Raw genomic sequence first — 19123 nt, 5'->3', positions numbered from 1 at the left:
CCAAGGAGCCTCCCTGGAGCCCGCCAACTACAGAAACCTCAGCCCTCCGCTGGTGCAGGTGACGAGCAGCCGGCGCAGGGGCAGGTGCAGTACATCAGAGCCCGCCTTCTGGCGGGTCCTCTGCTCCAGGTGTGCGAAGACCCCACGAGGGCCGCACGAGCTGGACGGGGCCTTGCGCAGCCTCAGTAGCCAACGGTTTTCCCCCTTGCAGCCTCCAACAGTTCTGCCGTTTTCCTCCCTTCTTTTTGTCTGCCTCGTGAGAGGGTGGCCATGTACTGGGCTGCTGGAGTCCTGCAGACCAGCTGGAGCGTGGGCACCGCGGGAGCGAATTTCTTTTGCCTGAGGATGACTCTGTGTCCCTTGCAGACCTGCACGCGTCCCGGTCAGGGGTGGCTGGCCCTTCACCCGTGTGAGTGTGGCCGGAAGTACCGCGTGCCTGGCAGTCTTGGGCCCGAGCTCAGTCCTGGAGCTGAGAGCTGGGCTGGGGGTGGGGAGGGGAGGAAAAGGTATTCTGACGTGTCATTTTTGGTGGAGCAGCCCCTTTGCCTTCACTCCTTCTTAATTCCTCTTATACCACCCTTCTCCCCGCTCTCCCACCCTCTTGGTTTGCCTCCTGGGTGTTGGGGTGCTGGCCAGAAACCACCCAGCTTCTTTGCCAGCCACTTTTGTCGTTCCCTTTTGGGTCTACAGCACCTCTCTCCCCACTGGGACCCAGGAGTTCTCTATGAGACCTCTCTCACTGTAGGCCAATTCCGAATCTGGAAGTGGCTTCGCAATTTTTCCTCGCTCTGTTAGGTTTCCAAGATGGCGACTGTCAAGGGTGAACTTAAGAATTTCACCTCAGAGGAGGCTGCTCGTCACAATAAAATCTCCATTATAGGAACTGGAGCCGTTGGTGTGGCCTGTGCAATCAGCATCTTATTGAAAGTAAGTTATGTGCTCTCAGCCATAGGGTTAACGAAGTTTCCCTCCTTTGGATGTAAGGCTACTGCATGTGGTTGTGCAGGTTGTATCCAGTTAAAGGGGTGGATGGGGGGCCTATCCAGTCCCTGCTGGTTTAGTCCAGAGGAAAAGGTGCGCTTTTCTAATTGTTTCATGCGGAGTGCGCTGCTTTTTCTAGTTTTTATGATGGTATCCTATGTGTTAGAATGTTGACACCTTTCACTTTGGCTCATGCGATGACAGTATGAAGTACCCCTTCAATTGACTGGGAAACAGCTCACACACACACACAATGAAGAAATAGATGGCAGAAAAGAAGTGTACAACCTGTCCGTTGTGGTGGGTGTCCTACTAGTACCAAATACAATAATCTTTTTCCTTTAAAAATCTCTCTCCTATTTCCTAGTCTCTATCTTTATTTCCCTTCTTCCTTATCCAAGTGGGATTAGTTTTAGTGTTCTTAGTATTGATGTGGCAGATAAAGTTAGCTTCCAGTTAAATGGCTAGACACAGGACTAAAAAGATTCTGACCCCTTTCTAAGAACATTACCCTGGTTTGAATCCATAATGTTTTAGTAAATAATATAAACTCTTGGAGCTATGCTTTGCTTTTATTAATGGAATATCTATAAAATTTCCTTAAGCTACCTTTCTATAGCCCTTAATCCTGGCATGATTATTGGATTTAAAGGATTGGCCCTGGGTTTCATCTAGATGATGTAAGTGTCCTTAAGGCACTAAGAACGTCAGCCTCTGTCAACTGCTGCTCCTAGCAATCATACGAATTCCCAATGACTCATTTTGTCCTATCAACTATGATGCCTTTATCAGCAGTGTCATCATTGCTAATGAAGAATACATGTACATGAAAACCAATGTATTTGTTGTCAACATCAATAATAATGAAAACAATATACTTTATATATGTTATCCAATAAAATCCCCAAAAGTAATTATTAGGTCTGTTTTACAGAAGGAGAAAAAAAGGCAGGTTGCATGAATAGGTAAGTATAGAGATAATATGTACAGAAAACCTTGAAGTAGAAGATTTCTTTACTATCTTGCTTTGATAGGGAGGGATTGGGCCCTATCCATAAAAAGAAAGTAATAGCCACAAGCTCCTAGAACTTGAATTCTCTGATGCTGACAACTATAGCATTTGTATGTCTTAGAAAATGTGGTGCATTTTCTACAAAGTCCCAGGTTAAGGCTCACTTTGATCTCTTCCTCTCCTGGCCCTAGCCTTGGCAACTTCTTTCATTCAAGGAGGTGGTGATACTTTTTTTTTTTTTTTTTTAAGATTTATTTATTTATTTGAGAGCGAGAGAGTGTAAGAGTGTGAGCGGCCGGGGTGGGGGGGGGGCAGAAGCAGAGGGAGAGAAAGAATCCCAATGCAGAGGGCGGAGCCCGACTCAGGGCTCCATCCCAGGACCCTGAGATCATGACCAGAGCCCAGATCAAGATTCAGGTGCTCAACCAACTGAGCCACCCAGGTGCCCCAAGGAGGTGGTGATATCTTAAATAGCTCCTTGCTGATAAGGAATTATTACTTCATCGGCAGAAATTTATGGTACAAACGTAGTAAAGAAACGGCAATGTTTTTGAAAATTACTGAATTATACCACAATACATAAACTTTCACTACTATAATGTGATATCTATGAGGGCAGGAATCTTTATTCCGTTTACTGCTGTATCCCAAGTCTAGTACCATGCCTAGTGTAATAGACAGTAGCTGAATGAAAGAATGAAAGCCAAATGCATGTTAAGAGGGAGAAAGTACTGGATAGCAAATGCAGAGAGTGGATATTCTACCCACTTTCATTTTTATAAATATGGAAAGTGTCCAGAGAGATTGAGTTAAAATACTTTTATATAGACTTCATTTTTTTGACCTTATTTTTTTAATAGATTTACAGAAAAATTAAAAAGGTAAGTACAGAGTTCTATCTTTACCTCACATCCAGTTATTTACATCATATGGTATAGTTGTCATAATTAATGAACCAACATCTGTATGTTATCATTAACTAAAATCCATATATTCAGATTTCCTTAATTTTTACCTAATGCCCTTTTTTTCTGTTCCAGGATCCCATCAAGGATACCACATTACACTTAGTCATCATGTCTCCTTAGGCTCCTCTAGACGGACAGTTTCTTAGACTTTGTTTTTGATGACTGGCAGTTTTGAGGACTACTAGTCAGGTATTTTGTAGAATGCCCCTCTATTGGAATTTGGTGTTTTTCTCATGGTTAGATGGGTTATGGATTTTTGGGAGAAAGACACAGATTTAAAGTGGCATTTTCATCACATCATAACCAGAGTACATACTGTAAGCATGATTTATCATGGTTGATGTTGACCTCAGTCACCTGGCTAAGATAGTATTAGGTTTCTCTACTTAAAGTTACTCTTTTTTCCCCCTTTCCATACTATGCTCTTTGGAAGGAAGTCTATGTACAGCCCACACTTAAAGAGGTAGGGAGTTATGCTTCCTCTGAGAGTGGAATGTCTACATAAATTATTTGGAATTCTGCATGGGAGATTTGTTTCTTCCACGCTATTCATTTGTAAATATTAGTATGGATTCATGGATTTTATATTTTGGGTTATAATCCAATGTGTCTTCATTGATTTTGTTTCTCACATTGTTCCATCTTTGGCCACTGGAAGCTTATTCAGTTGACTACTGTGTGCCTTTGACATACCCCATCGACATAAGGCTTTTGTTTTGTTTTGAGCACTTCCTTACTTTTTAGCACTATGTTTCAGCTTCTTCATCTAGTATATTTTCTGCTCCAGGACCAAATCAGCCTTTTTTCCAAGGATCCCTAGCTCCTGTTACTGGAGAATGGTACTATATAAACCAAGATCTGGGTGCTGAGCGTGCTCGTTGTTACTGGGTTAACAGTACATTTTAAAAATTAGCTTTTCAAAGATAATTTTATTGATACTGTATAAATCTGCTATATACTACTCCAATCACTGAATAATTCAGAGTATTCAGAAAGCATTGGCATCTCATTAAGCAACAGCATTTCCCTCGTGATACAGTTTAGACTTCTAATCAGTTATGATGTAGTTTAAAATTTAAAGTGCTTGACTTTAGATTTCTATTAATTAGAATAAAGTAAAATATCCAACAATATAAGTTGGACATAGGCTTAAATTGTAGATGCTTGATTATTTATAAGTACTAGAACAGTCATTTTTGTCAGTGAAAATTTTATTTGAAATTCATAAAAATTTGTAGTTATTTAAAACATTTTTTTCAAAAAATAATACATTCACAGGATTACAAAATAAAAGTAATAAAAACAGATATACCTGGCGAAGTATATATTTCACCTAGTTTCCATCCAGTCTTTCCTCCAACGTCTGCTATAGGCACCTGTTTAAATTAGTTTCTTGTGTATCTTCAGGTGTTTCTTTTGCAAATACAAATACGTTATTTTCCCTCCTTTCTTAGGTAGCATGCTAGAAATAATAGTACTGATTAGTTTTTGCAGGTAAGACTGCCTGATTATAGAGCTATAAAATTTTAGAGTTGGAAGGGGCCTTATATTTTAATCCATTTATTTAAAAAACTTATTGAGCTCCTATGTGCTAGGTTGGTGCGAAGCATCACAGTGGAGATGAATAAACACTTCCTATTCTCAAGGAGCTCATAGTCTGATGAGAAATTCCTTCTACAGAATCCCTGCTTTGTCACTGTGCAGCCTCAGCTTAAAGAGGTGTTCACTACCTTCAGAGACTCTTCTATTTATTAAACAGTTTCTGTTGTTTTCCTAACTGTGAACTGAAACTTTCCTTGTAACTTGTATCTCTTCTGGTTTGGACTTTTATATCATGAAATGTTGAACATACTTTGTCTCCTTTGAGTCTAATAATGCATAAAGTAAACGTAGATTGACAGTATAAGAATTTTCTTTCATTCTCCACTTAATTAAGAGGCTTACTCCCTCCCCCTGCTTTTGACTAATTTATTTTAATGTTTGAGTGATGAACTTGCCTTTGTGGATGTTGATGAAGGCAAATTGATGAGACAGTGGATCTTCAACATGGCAGCCCTTTCATGAAAATGCCAAACTTTGTTTCTAGCGAAGATTAATGTCATAGTTAAGTACTATAATTATTTTAATGCTACATGAATAAATAAGAAAATCATATCTTTGTCTCCCTTTATGAAGACTTCCTCAGTTCTTCCTTTTTTTTTTTTTTAAGATTTATTTATTTGAGAGAGAGAGAGAGAGCACACGCCTATGTCCAAGCGTGAACAGGGGGAGGGATTGAGGGAGAGGGAGGGAGAGAGAATTTCAAGCTGTCTCCTTGCTGAGCATGGAGCCTGACATGGGGCTTGACCTCACAACCCTGAGATCAGGACCTGAGCCAAAATCAAGAGTCGGACGCTCAACCAACTGAGCCACCCAGGTGCCTCTTCCTCAGTTCTTACAAAGTTGGTTGCTCCCTGTACACTCATAACATCTTGTTCAGATTTCATTAGGTTTTACTTCCATTTGTTTTCAGGGTTTCCTACAGCACCAGACTGATTTCCGGTGAGCAGCAGTAATAGTAGTTATCATAACAGTTATCGTTAATCAATTGTTGTTGTGCCAGACACTTGTGCCAGAGCTAAGCACTTTATGTCTATTATTTAATCCTTAGCACAACTCTGTGAGGTTTTACAGATGATGCATCTGTGAACTGGAGTTAAAGTGGAGTAAGGGTTTGAACTCAGTTCTATTTGACTCAAAAGCCTAAGTTTTTTTTTTTTTTAAGGATTTTATTTATCTGAGAGAGAATGAGTGAGCACGAGTGGGGAGAGGAGCAAAGGGAGAGGGAGAAGCAGACTCCCACCCGAGCAGGGAGCCCGATGTGGGGCTCGATGTGGGACCTGATCCCAGGACTCTGGGATCATGACCTAAGGCAGACCATTCATTAACAGACTGAGACAGATGATTAACTGACTGAGCCACCCAGGCACCCCCATTAGGAGGTTTTTAAAAAATGTACAAGGAAAACTTCAGTAAGTTTAGTAAAACTTAGTGGCAATTCCTGAATCTAAAAGAGTGCTTTGGGCATAGTAGATCTAAAAAACCCCACTCTTTAGTAAACACAGTGTGGTGATTGAACCTAACAGGAAGGGTGTACTTAAATGTCCGATGTTTTCTTCCGTAATATATTTTCTATTCAAATCTTTCCCCAGATTACCTTGTCACTGCAAACTCCAACATAGTGATTATCACAGCAGATGCATGCCAGATAAAAGGAGAAACACCTTGATTTAGTCTAGCAAAATGTGTCCATGTTTAAATTAATTATTCCCAGTATTATCCAATATAGTTCATGCTGCAAACTGATTTTTTGTTTCCAATCCATGTCAGCTTTTTTTGATTGTTCACTGAAGAATTTTTGTGGGGTTGGGTTTAGTAACTTGATAGAAAAAAATATTTTTTTAAACATACTTATTTTTTTTGGAGAGAGGGAGAGAGCATGAGTGAGGGGAGAGGGAGAATCCTGGAGCAGACTTCCCACTGAGCAAGAAGCTTGACCCACAGCTGGATCGCAGGACCCTGAGATCATGACCTGAGCAGAAATAAAGAGTCAGCTGCTTAACTGACTGAGCCACCCAGGGGCCCCGAGAAAAATATTTAAATTCTAAACTGATGTAATAACCAGAATGTGTTCTGATTTTGTTAAAGTAACATATTCTGCACAGTTGTAATCAATGTGTATGTACTGTAATGAAGATTTCCTTAAACACTAGCACATATGAAAGCATAATTTGCTTAATCATGACTTTTGAAGTTTACATTCTAAAGGTTTTCATATCTGAGCTGTTTTCCAGATTATTGAGGGTGCAGAAGTGAAAGTAGCACTCTAGTTTACTGCCTGACTTTCCAGAATTGTACAACTCCTCACTGGTGCATGACTAAAGTGGACAAATTCAAGATATATTTTGGAGATCAAATGTGCAGGACTGCTGATTGTATGTAGTGAGGGACAGGAAGGAATAAAAAATTACTTCTAGATTTTTTTTCCTTGAGCGACTAATTGGATGGTGGCTCCATTTCCCCGGGTTGGATGCTTTCAAGGGGTGGGAGTCAGTGAGGGAAGTAGGAGAGATTGTTGGGTTTAGGGGAGAAAAATCAAGACTTCCAATTGAGACATGTTAAATTCCAGATATCTGAAGACATTCAGAAAGAAATATCAAACAGCTGAGTCTGGAGCTCAGAAATCTGGGCTGGGATATTCAGTCAAATTACTGTATTTTAAAGTCATTTGGAATAGGTTTTGTCTGCAGGTAGGACAAAACTGAGTACACAATTACGTTTATTCATTTCAATTTTGATATCGGGGATTTTATTTTATTTATTAAAGATTTTATTTGAGAGCATGAGAGAGCATTTACAAGCAGGGGGAGGGGCAGAGGCAGAGGGAGAAGCAGCCTCCCCGCCGAGCAGGGAGCCCGATGTGGCGCTCGGTCCCAGGGCCCCGAGATCACGACCTGAGCCAAAGGCAGACGCTTAACCGATGGAGCCACCCAGGTGCCCCGAGGAACTGCTATTTAAATTTTGATATTTTTTTGTTTTACAATTTTATTAAATATCTACATGGCTACAAGAAGTCTAGCTTCTATCTCTGTCCTCTTCTCCCTTTAGCCTCCATTTTTAAATTAAGTAGCCATTGAAAATCTTTATTGTTTATAAAACGTTTTTTGTTTCTATGTGCACTTTTCTCCATCCTTTTTTTTTTTTTTTAATTTTATTTACATACTCTCCACACCGGTGTGAAGCTCAAACACACAACCGCGAGATAAAGAGTTGCACGCTCCTCCAACTGAGCCAGCTAGGAGCCCCTCGTCCTCTTCTGTAGTTTAATAACATCACGAAGATCACTCCATAGTAGTTCGATATGTGTCAGTTACTGTGGCTTTGTGGTAAGTCTTGAAATTAGGAGGTGTTAACTCCTCCAGCTTTGTTCTTTCCAAGATTGTTTTGGCTTTTCTGAATCCTTTGCATTTCCACATGAATTTTAGAACCAGCTTGTCAATTTCTGCAAAAAAGCCTGCAGAGATTTTGATAAAGAGTACAATGAATCTGTAGACGGGTTTTGGTAGTATTTCCATCTTGACAATACTAAGTCTTCTGACCGATGTCTGTGGGATATCTTCCCATTTATTTATTTAGGACTTCTCTAATTATTTTCAGCAATGTTTTATAGTTTTCAGTCTACAAATCTTCCACTTTTTTAGATTTTTAGATTAGTAGACTTTAGATAGAAGTTTCTTAGAATTTTCTTTATACAAGATCATGTCTGTGAATATAGTTTCATTTTTCCCTTCTCTGAATGGCTTTTCTTTCTTTTTTGCATAATTGCCTTGGCTAAAACCTTTAATACAGTATTGCATAAACGTGGTGAGAGTGGGCATCCTTACCTTAGTTCCCAATTTAAGGACAGTGTTAACTGTATGTTTTTCATAGATGCTCTTTATTATATTAGGGACATTCTCTTCTATTCCTAGTTTGTTGAGGGTTTTTACCATGAATGGGTGTTGGATTTTGTCAAATGCTTTTTTTTTTTAAGATTTAATTTACTTACTTGAGAGAGAGAGAACGAGCCGGGGGTGTGGAGGGGCAGAGGGAGAGGGAGAAGCAGATTCCCCACTGAGCAGGGAGCCTGACCCAGGGCTCGATTCCAGGACCTTGGCTGCCAAAGGCAGACGCTTAACCTACTGAGCTACCCAGATGCCCCTGTCAAATGCTTTTTGTCTCTTGAGACACTCCTTTTTGTTTTTACTTTATTAATGTGTTACACCAATTGGTTTTTGGATGTTAAGCCAATTCTGGGATAAATCTCCCTAGTCATTATGTGTAATCTATTTTACCCCTGTTGGATTTAGTTTGTTAACATTTTGTTGAGGATGTTCATATTTATATTCTTGAGGGAAAATGTTTTTCCAGAGGGGTCTTTGTCTACCTTTGGGTAACAATGTCGTCATAGAATGAGTAGTGAAGTGTTCCTTCTTCCATTCTGGAAGAGTTTGTGAAGGACTGGTATTGTTTGAATGTTTAGTAGAATTCCCTAGTGAAGGCTTTGCTTTTGGGAAGATTTCCCAATTACTGATTTAATCTCTTTTTCTTGTATGTCTATTCAGATTTTCTATTTGAGTAGTTTTAGTAGTTTCTGTCTTTCCAGGAATTTACCTATTTATGTAAATTATCTAATTTGTTGGCTCATAGTTCATACTATTCCCATATTATCTTATTCCTCTGAAGTCAATAGTGATGATCCCCTCTTTCATTCCTGATTTTAGTAATTTGAGTCCTTCTCTTCTTTTTCTTGGTCAGTCTAGCTTCGCTGGACGAGGTTTTCCAATTTTGTTGATCTTCTCAAAGAACCCATTTGTGATGTCATTAATTTTCTCTGTTGACTTTCTATTTAGCTTCACTTTTATTTGCACCCTAATCTTCATTATCTTTTCTTCTCTTCCCTTTGGGTTTAGTGTGCTCTTCTTTTTCTTATGTTTTAAAATAGAAGGTTAGGTTATTGATTTGAAATCTTTTTTGTTTTGTAGTGGGCATTTATGGGTATTGATTTTCCTTTAAGCTCAGAGAAGCTGCACCCCGTAAATTTTGGTATATAGTGTTTTTGTTTCTTTTGTCTCAGGTATTTTTAAATTTCTCTTAAGATATTTTTTTCTCTTTTGAGGAGCAAGAGCCAAGTTTTTTATTTCTTTTCTTGCATCCAAAGTACTCCTTGATGACATCGTTAGCCTGAGATTCTATGCCATAGTCCTTAACCACCACACAGCAGCAACTGGTCACTTTACGGGGTTTTCCCTCTGTCAGTTTTACAGATGCCTACTCATTCCCCTAGTTTCTTATTGTTGTCAAACCTTAATTAGGTTAATTTGGTGCTCAGCACAAAGGAGCTTCACCAGCTTGACGTACATAGGCTCATCACATTTGGATGAAACACACAAAGATGGGCTTGGTGCTTCTCTAAGGCTTTGGCATCTTCATTAATTCCACATGTTAGGCCATTGTGGATGAGGGCGTCTTCAGCACCTCTGGTGAAGCCATAGGAACGTCCACTACCCCTCTGGCAGCAGTGCCTTCCTGGGCCATGGGTTATGGGATACGGCACCTGAGCCTCTGCCTCTGTATAACTTGGCAGGGGGAGGAAGAGTCTCTTCAGATTTTGTTTTGAACCACTTGTTACTTAAGGGGAACGTGTTGTTTTTCAAATACTTGTGAATTTTTCTGATTTCCTTATGTTGTTGATTTCAAATGTCTGTTCCGGTATAAGAATATACTTTGTATTTCAACTCTCTTAAACTTGTTGAGATTTATTTTGTGGCCTCAGCATGGACAAGATTGCATGTGCCCTTGAGAATGTATATTCTGCTGTTGGGGTTCTGTGTAACTTAGTTCTAACTGGTTGGTAGTATTTGGTTGTTAGGTCTTCCGTGTCCTTGCTGATTACCTGAGTAGTTCTGTCCATAATCAAGAGTGGGATGTCGAAGTTTTCAATTTTTGTTATTGAATTGTTTACTTTTTCCTTCAGTTTTGTCAGTTTTGCTTTATGTATTTTAGGGGCCTATAACTGTTATAACTTACTGATGAATTACTTTTTATTATTTTAAAATATCCCTTTGTTTCTAGTAACTTTAAAAAAATTTGACATTAATAGAACTACTCAGGCTCACATTTGTATGGTGTATAATTTTCCATCCTTTTACTTTCAGCCTATTTATATCTTTATTATTTGTTTTATTTTTATTTTAATTCCAGTGTAGTTAACAGTGTTATATTTGTTTCATATGCTATTTGTATCTTTAAATTTACAGTGCGACTCTTCTACAGAACAATATAATTAGATCTTGTTTTATTCAGTTCGAAAAACTCTCTTTTGAATGGATTATTTATTCACATTGAATATTTTTATTGATATGTTTGGATTTATTTTGGCCATTTTTCTCTTTGTTTTCTATGTGTCTTATATCTTCTTTTGTTCCTCAGTTTCTCCTTTACTGACCTTTTTGCATTAAGGGGATATTTTCTGAAGTACCATTTTAATTCCTTTGTTTTTAACTATGGGTTTTGAGGGTTTTTGTTTTTTAGTGGTTGCTCTTGGGGTTACAATATACAGCTCAACATACCATGATCTACTTCACATTTTTGCACATTTAATTCCAATGAAATATAGAAACTCTGCTCCATTATAGTATCAGCTCCTCACTGACTTTTGTGCTATTATTTTATATATTATGTTTATATAACAAAATCAACAATACAGTGTTAACAATTATTGCTTTATATATATAATCTTGTGTCTTTTGTAGAAGCTAAGAAGAAAATATACATTTATTAAGTTTTTTATATTAACCTTAATTTTTCATTTCTGGTATTCTTTATTTCTTCATCTAGGTTTGAGTTATTTTCCGGTGTCACTTCCTTGCTCTACTCGAGCTTCTTTCTCTTCTCCCTCCCCTGGGTTGTTATTGTCAAATACCTTTTATCTCTATATCTTGTAGGCCCAATAATTAAATTTTATAGATAAATGTTTTATGCAGTTTTAAATAAGGGTGTGTATGTATACACGCATTTTTATATATAAGTTGTATTTCTTTATAATTATGTTTTATATATGATATATATTATAAAAAATTATGTACATATAAGTTATAGTTTTGTTTTTGTTTTTACAGTTGCTACGTATCACTGTTACCGGTGCTCTTTAGTTCTTCATTTCAGTTCGAATTGCTGCCTGGTATCACTTCCTTCCAGCCTGAATAACTTCCTTTAGTATTTCTTGTGCAGGGCGGCAGTGCTAGCAGGGAATTCTTTTTATTCGGGAATGTCTCTGTTTTGCCTTCAGTTTTGGAAACAGAGATTTGCTAGGTCGGGAATTCTTGGTGGAGTTTCTCTGACAGTGCTGTGAATGTCATTCAGCTGTCTTCCAGCCTCCACTGCTCCAGATGAGAAGTCAGCCGTTCACTTATTTTGGGGCCCTTGTATGCAGTAAGTCTGGTTTCCCTTGTTCTCTCCAGTATTTCTCTTTGACTTTTGACAGTTTGACTATAATGTGTCCTAAGTGAGAATCTCAGTTTATCTTACTTGGAGTTCTGGAAGTTTCTTGGGTGTGCAGATGTTTTATCAATTGGGGAAGTTTCAGCCGTTATTTCTTCAAATAACTGTTGTGCCTCTTACCCTCCTCTTTCTGGTATTACTGTAATGCATATGTTGGTGTGTTTAATGGTGTCTCACATGTCTCTGTTCTTTTTTCTTTCTGTTCTTTAATTTCAGTAATTCATGGATTATCAAATATTTTCTCTTAGATAATTTTACCATCTCCAAATAAAGACTTGTTTATTCTTAAGACCTTTATCTTTTTCCTGCCCTATTGCATTAGCTAAGAGGATCTCCAGTAGAGTGTTAAATAGATAACACTGGTAGTGGGTATTCTTGTCTTGTTCCTGACTTTTAATGAAAATGCTTCTAATTTTTCTTCATTATGTATAATGTTTGTTTTGCATTTTCACAGATATCTTTTTGAGGTTAAGGAAGTTTCCGGCTTTTCCTAGGTTGTTGAGTTTTCTTTTTTTAAACCCTAAATGGGCTTGGAATTTCATAATTTTTTTCTACAATTCAAATAATCCTATGTCTTTTCCTTTAAATCTCGTGGTATATTAATAGATTTTCTGATACTGAACTGTCTTTGCATTTCTGGGGTAAACTCTACTTGGTCATAAAGTATTTTCAAAGACCCCACTTAATTATATTTGTCATTTAGTACTTGTTGGCATCTATGTAAATAAGTGATATGGGTTTATTATTTTTCTTGTGGTCTTTGCTTAATTTTAATATCAGGGTTTTACTATTCCTACCAAAATCTTTTTGTTATCAAGTAAAAAACAGGTTGCATGAGAGAAGAATGAACTGTTCCTTGAAGTTTTGATAAAACTCATCTGTAAAACAATTTGAAATGGTGCGGGCATAGATTTTGAATAGCTCATTAATGTATATTTGTTTATTCAGATTTTCCATTTCTTTAGTCATTTTAGGAAGTTTTCTAGACTTGATCATTTCATCTAAGTTTTTAAATGTACTGGCGTGTATTTCATATTTTACGAGTTGTAAAATATCTCCCCCCGCCGCAATCATGCCTCCCAGCCTCAAGGTCATACCTTATGACTTTTTGAACTTCTCTGTGGTTACTTCTGTTTCCTAATATTTGTTTGGGACATTGCCCTTTCCCCTCCTAGTTTTGCTAAATATTTTTCTAATTTTAAGTTCTCTCCCCAACAACTAGCTTTCTATTTTATCGATACTGTTTTTTAATCCTAGTATAGTCTGTTCTTTACTTCCTTTTACTTTATGATTAATAACTCCTGTCATTGATTTTATTTTTGTTTTAAAGAGGCATTTGAGAATATAAATTTACCAGTAGGTACTTTTTTGGGAGGTTTCTGTGGTATTTTGTTACTTTTAGGGTTAACATCAGCTCTTTGAAATCTAGTAAGGCTTAGTTTGCAATCTAGTTAATTATAAATGTTCCTTATGTATTTAAGGGAAAAAACAACTTTATTGGGCATGATGATTTTTCTGTATTCTATATAAATATTTACTTTTACTAAGTTATTACTAATTTCTACTGATTTTTAATTATTACTGACTTGGGTATATTAAAAATTTCCATTGATTATGAATCAGATTCACCTTGGAATTCCCAATTTTTCTTCATATATTCTGAGGCCATTTTATTGGTTGCTTCTGAGTTCATGATTATATGTTGTTGGATTGTTTCATATACTATGTAGTATCTCTATCCCTATTGCTTCTTTGTTGAAAATCCCATTTTTGCTATTACCACAGCTACACTGACCTTCTTTTGGCTTATAGTTACCACTTTTTAAATTCAGTAAGAAAATTCTGATAAAGCTAATAATTTAAAATAGTTCACACATCCAAACCATCAGGCTATACCAAAAAGTTTTCCTTTGCCTACTGGGACTAAAGCCTGATTGTGTTTTGCTCAACAATGATATTCTAAGATCTAGGCTTGTTTCTGTTCCCACCTTATCTCAGCTTTTTGCTTTAAATGGGTTATTCTCTGAGAAAACTATCATATAAAAGACTTGATAAGGGAGCATTCGTTTACTTATAATTTTTTTTTTTTTAAGATGGGGAGAGAGGTGTGGGGCAGAGGGAGTCAGAGAATCTCAAGCGGGCAACACTCCCAGTGTAGGGCCTGACCTGGGGCTCGATCCCATGAGCCTGAGATCATGACCTGAGCTGGAATCAAGAGTCAGATGCTGGGGCACCTGGGTGGCTTAGTCAGTTAAGCGTCTGCCTCCGGCTCAGGTCGTGAACTCAGGGTCCTGGGATCGAGCCCCGCATTGGGCTCCCTGCTCAGCGGGGAGCCTGCTTCTCCCTCCCTCTGCCTGCCGCTCTCCCTGCTTGTGCTGTCAAATAAGTAAAATCTTTTTAAAAAAAAGGAGGGAGATGCTTAACCGACTGAGCCACCTAGGCACCCGTTTCTCAAAATTTTTTATGGAGTGAACCTACTACTGTGTTTTGCACAAAGACTATGCAAGATAGCAACAAAAAGGTTTTTCATTATTAATTTTTAAAAAAGATTTTATTTATTCATGAGAGACAGAGAGCGAGAGAGAGAGAGGCAGAGGGAGAAGCAGGCTCCCGCGGAGCAGGGAGCCCGATGCGGGACTCGATCCCAGGACCCCGGGATTATGACCTGAGCCAAAGGCAGAAGCTTAACCATCTGAGCCACCCAGGAGCCCTCATAATTTATTTCTATTGGGTAGATATTGTTGGAATTGTGGTATAGTTGGATTTGATAAAGAACCATGTTTTTTTTCTCCCATAAAACATCAGATTTACCAGTTTTAGATAAACCTAAAAAATGTATCATGTTAGATAAAAACATTTTCTGACATGAACTTATTTTCTGACAAGAACTTTTTCTTCTCAGTGGATATCTTAACCTACATAGCCTGGAAGTTGAGTGCGTTTCCCAAAAACCGTGTTATTGGTAGTGGCTGTAATCTGGACACTGCCCGTTTCTGTTTCTTGGGCAGAGGCTTGGTATCCATTCTGAAAGCTGTCATGGGTTGGTCCTGGGAGAGCATGGAGACTCAAGCGGTAAGCCTGAAAGAACCACTGAACTGTGCATTCTCTGAAATATATTTAGACGTTATTGACCAGATATTTCATCATAAGGTAAAATAGCTCCTGAGTGGGGGAAAAAGGACTTACTCCCTTCTAGACCCTTTTAATAGTGGATTTAAGCACATTTTAATAATCTACGAGAAAAACTCACAGATTTGAAAAAGGTGAGAATGTTACTGTAATCCTACATATGGATGATTAAAAGACTTTCTTAATGCAGCACTAAGTAACATGATATAGTTTATATTTAACTTGGGACACTCTAGAAAGTTCAGTGCTGTAATCCAAGTAACAAAATTTTTTAAAAAAAATTTATTTTAGAGTGAGAGTGAGAGCTTGAGCACAGGGGTAAAGGGCAGAGGGAGGTGGAGAAAGAAACCCAAGCGGACTCCGTGCTGAGTGCAGAGCCCGACGCAGGGCTCGATCTCACGACCTTGGGATCACTACCTGAGCCGAAATCAAGAGTTGGACACCACACCGATTGTGCCACCCAGGCGCCCCACAGATTCTTTATATTAAATGGAGAACATTAAAGGGGAGAGGACGGGTGCTGTGGTGATGGTAGTCCTTTTTTCCGTAGTTTTTTCTAAGAACCCTTGAAATCCATTCATATAAAGGTTAAAACTTATCTATAGTTGAAAGTTTAAAACTGTCACTTTCTTGTGTGGGGAATCTCTGCCAAGAATTATGGGCCCTATCCCTGGAGAGATCTTAGTTTAGCGTACTTGGGGCAGGACTTAGACATCTAAATTTTTTGTTAGTTCTGTTGAACATTCCTATTTGAAAGACAGCACAATTATAATAGTTTTGCTAAAGCTTAAAAAAATGCTGTTATATAATACCGTGTAATAAAAAGATTTTTTGGTGTCTTTTTCTTAGTTCCTGTGTGGAGTGAACATTGCTGGGGTCTCTCCGAAGGACCTGAACTTAGATATAGGAACTGATAAAGATCCTGAGCAGTGGGAAAACGTCCACAGAGAACTAGTTGCCAGGTAGTATGTTCGTTTTGCATTTTCAGTCCCTGGAAGTTAGATGTGAGCCTGAATTCTGCCAGGGGGATGAAATTAGCTCAGCTCCATTAAGTATACATTGTTTTATTTCCCAAACTTTTCATTAGTTCACCAAATTATAAATTCTTAAGCAGTCAGGGACTGAGTCTGTCTCACTCCTTGCTGAGCCTAACCCTAAACACAGCAGGCACTCACTTGCTGACTGACAATATATTCTTTGTTACTGGTAAAATTGATTTCATATTAATTTCTCTATCTCTATACTTACCCTCATCACTGTTTACCTTAAATAACCAACTGATGTAAGAAATTTCTAGGGGAGGCCGGAAGTACTCAGGGAGGGCCGAGCAGTCGGACCGGCTGCTGAGACGAACGCTTCACTGGGGCAGTCTCCGCATATCATGGGGAAATAGACGCTGCTGCCTTTGATTGGCCTTGGTCCTCACAGCTCCAAAAAGAAACAGGATCTCGATAAGCTCTATGAGCTGAAGTCCAAAGCTCGGCAGATTATGAACCAGTTTGGCCCCTCAGCCCTAATCAACCTCTCCAATTTCTCATCCATAAAACCGGAACCAGCCAGCACCCCTCCACAAGGCTCCATGGCCAATAGCACTACAGTGGTAAAGATACTGGGTACTCCTGGGACAGGAGGGCGTCTCAGCCCTGAAAACAATCAGGTATTGACCAAGAAGAAATTACAAGACTTAGTAAGAGAAGTGGATCCTAATGAGCAATTGGATGAAGATGTGGAGGAGATGCTGCTGCAGATTGCTGATGATTTTATTGAGAGTGTGGTGACAGCGGCCTGCCAGCTTGCTCGGCATCGCAAGTCCAGCACCCTGGAGGTGAAAGATGTCCAGCTGCATCTAGAACGCCAGTGGAACGTGTGGATCCCAGGATTTGGCTCTGAAGAAATCCGACCCTACAAAAAGGCTTGCACCACAGAGGCCCATGAACAGAGAATGGCACTGATCCGGAAAACAACCAAGAAATAACACACGGGAAGGTCAGGGAAGGGACAACAATGTATTTGGAGATACTTGAGCTGAGACCTCAGCCATCTCATCCTTGGATTTTTTTTTAATGCTTTACAGAGAAGCATATATTTTTTATTAACAGTGCAGCAATATCTATAATGACTGAGAGGATCTGCCAAAAGAATAAAGCCTCCTACCCCCCCAAAAAAAAAAAAATTTCTAGGGGACATTATTGATGGAAACATTTCAGTTTTGTGGCATTGTCCAGATAAGCTCCCACAAAATAGATGTTCAATGACAATTATTTCTTCTAAAGTTAACTTAGGTCCATGATTTCTTCGAACTCCACAGTGGCTATGAGACAACTAAAAAGAAAATATACTTCTTGGGGGTGTTTCCCTATCTATAGCTGATTTAATGGAAAGTATTTTGAAGAATCTTAGGAGACTACATCCAGTTTCCACCATAAGTAAGGTAAGATGTTCATGTTTGAAAAATCATTTAACATTAACATATAAAATAGGGGTAAAAGAGCATTTGTGAGGAACAATTAATTTTTGAGGTTGATCTTGTGCAAGCATCTCTCTTCCTAAAGTCTAGTCTTTGCTGCTGAAGAGACAGAGAAAGGTGTGGTGTTGGTGGTAGAGGGACTTATCTTTGTAGACCTTTGTCCTGGTATTTATTACATTCAACTGCATAAAAGTAAGTTTTTTTGCATGTTTAACTCTACAAATAATCTGGTAACATTGGGAAACACTGTGGGTAGGTCTTGCTCCATTTTGAGTTGTTTTCTAAGAGTTCCAATTATGTCCAATGGAAAGACCTAACAAAGAAGCACTAGTTACAAAAGTATTAGCAGTTAGTCTCCTGGAGAAGGGGAAGTTGACGCCTGGGTAAGACTCCCCTGCTAGTCTGAATGTGACAGGCTAAAGCAAAATGGAATCAGATCATTGGGAATAAAGTAATAGGAATTTTGAAGTGATTCCCCAATAGGAAGTGATCTGGGGTAAGGAGATAGGAAAAGGAGAGTGGTTCCCAGCAAACATGGCCAGAGCCTGGGGCCCATCCGGAAAGATGGCTGTTGAATTTGAACAATATGTCTTACCATCTGTTTTATATAGTTCTTTGTCCTGTTGGTCTATTTTTCTGCCATAATTCATATCACAAAGCTGTGAAATACTCATTCACTCAGCAACTGTTGTTTTGCATGTTGCAGACCTTTGTAGGAAGGAAAGGAAGGGAAGGAAAGGAAAGGAGAACGGAAGAAATAATTATTAAGCCTTTACTTTCAGGGCGTCTATGGACTAAAAGAAGTATTCCTTAGTGCTCCTTGTGTCCTTGGAGAGAAGGGCATTACAGATCTCAAAGGTAAAGCTGATCCCTGAAGAGGAGGCTCGTTTGAAAAAGAGTGCAGAAACTCTTTGGGAAATTCAGAAGGAGCTCAAGCTTTAAAGTTGCTTAAAGCTTCCATTCTGAAGTTAAGGAAGGAGAGAGAGTAGTTACAGGATTAGATATGTCAAAATCTTGACTAAACTTGAATTCCTAAAAGTGGAAAAAGGGGGCAACAGTGACTTCTCTATTTAGCCCTCCAGCTGTTTGAGCATCCAGATGTTGGATACTTTGTTTTTACAATTCCTACATGATTGCAGTTCTTGCCCATGTGTATGTGTTTATATATATATTTGCCATTTGGTTCAAAAGAATGAATGATGTGTGTATACTGTGTTTACAGAGATTCTGATTCTTTTTTCTGGCTGGCTGGTATGTTCACTGATACACTATAAAAAAGTTGCAACTTTCTCTACAATGTAAAAATGGATGTATACACAAAAATAAATGGTAGTTCCAATCCTAATACTAAATTAAACCTTGCTAGCTTTTATTCTAATTTTTTTAAGATTTTATTTTTTTAAGTAATCTCTACACCCAACGTGGGACTTGAATTTGCACGCTCCACGGACTTAGCCAGGCACCCCATTCTAATAATTTTTATAA

The 19123-nt window shown here is 38.5% G+C and overlaps 1 protein-coding gene and 2 pseudogenes across 1 annotated transcript; 2 read left to right on the top strand and 1 right to left on the bottom strand.

Annotated features, from left to right (window-relative positions):
* The first annotated feature begins 804 nt into the window (after positions 1 to 804).
* Positions 805 to 18972, top strand: LDHAL6A (lactate dehydrogenase A like 6A). Its single transcript, XM_028117686.2, is given in 14 exon segments — positions 805 to 928; positions 4940 to 4984; positions 4987 to 5058; positions 6153 to 6222; positions 6224 to 6308; positions 6310 to 6325; positions 14945 to 15034; positions 15037 to 15114; positions 16021 to 16030; positions 16032 to 16133; positions 17480 to 17508; positions 17511 to 17602; positions 18421 to 18491; positions 18493 to 18972. Coding segments are annotated over 14 exon segments (972 nt in total). The 3' UTR covers positions 18581 to 18972.
* On the bottom strand, positions 9634 to 10077 carry LOC114220020 (small ribosomal subunit protein eS12 pseudogene; annotated as a pseudogene).
* On the top strand, positions 16488 to 17247 carry LOC114219981 (transcription initiation factor TFIID subunit 12 pseudogene; annotated as a pseudogene).
* Positions 18973 to 19123: the final 151 nt, after the last annotated feature.

Source organism: Eumetopias jubatus, unplaced genomic scaffold (genome assembly GCF_037043125.1).
Source record: "Eumetopias jubatus isolate StellerSeaLion01/CBP00866 unplaced genomic scaffold, mEumJub1_p1.0 scaffold_13, whole genome shotgun sequence".
Classification (NCBI taxonomy): Eukaryota; Metazoa; Chordata; class Mammalia; order Carnivora; family Otariidae; genus Eumetopias; species Eumetopias jubatus.
This window is presented reverse-complemented; position numbering and strand designations above follow the sequence as displayed.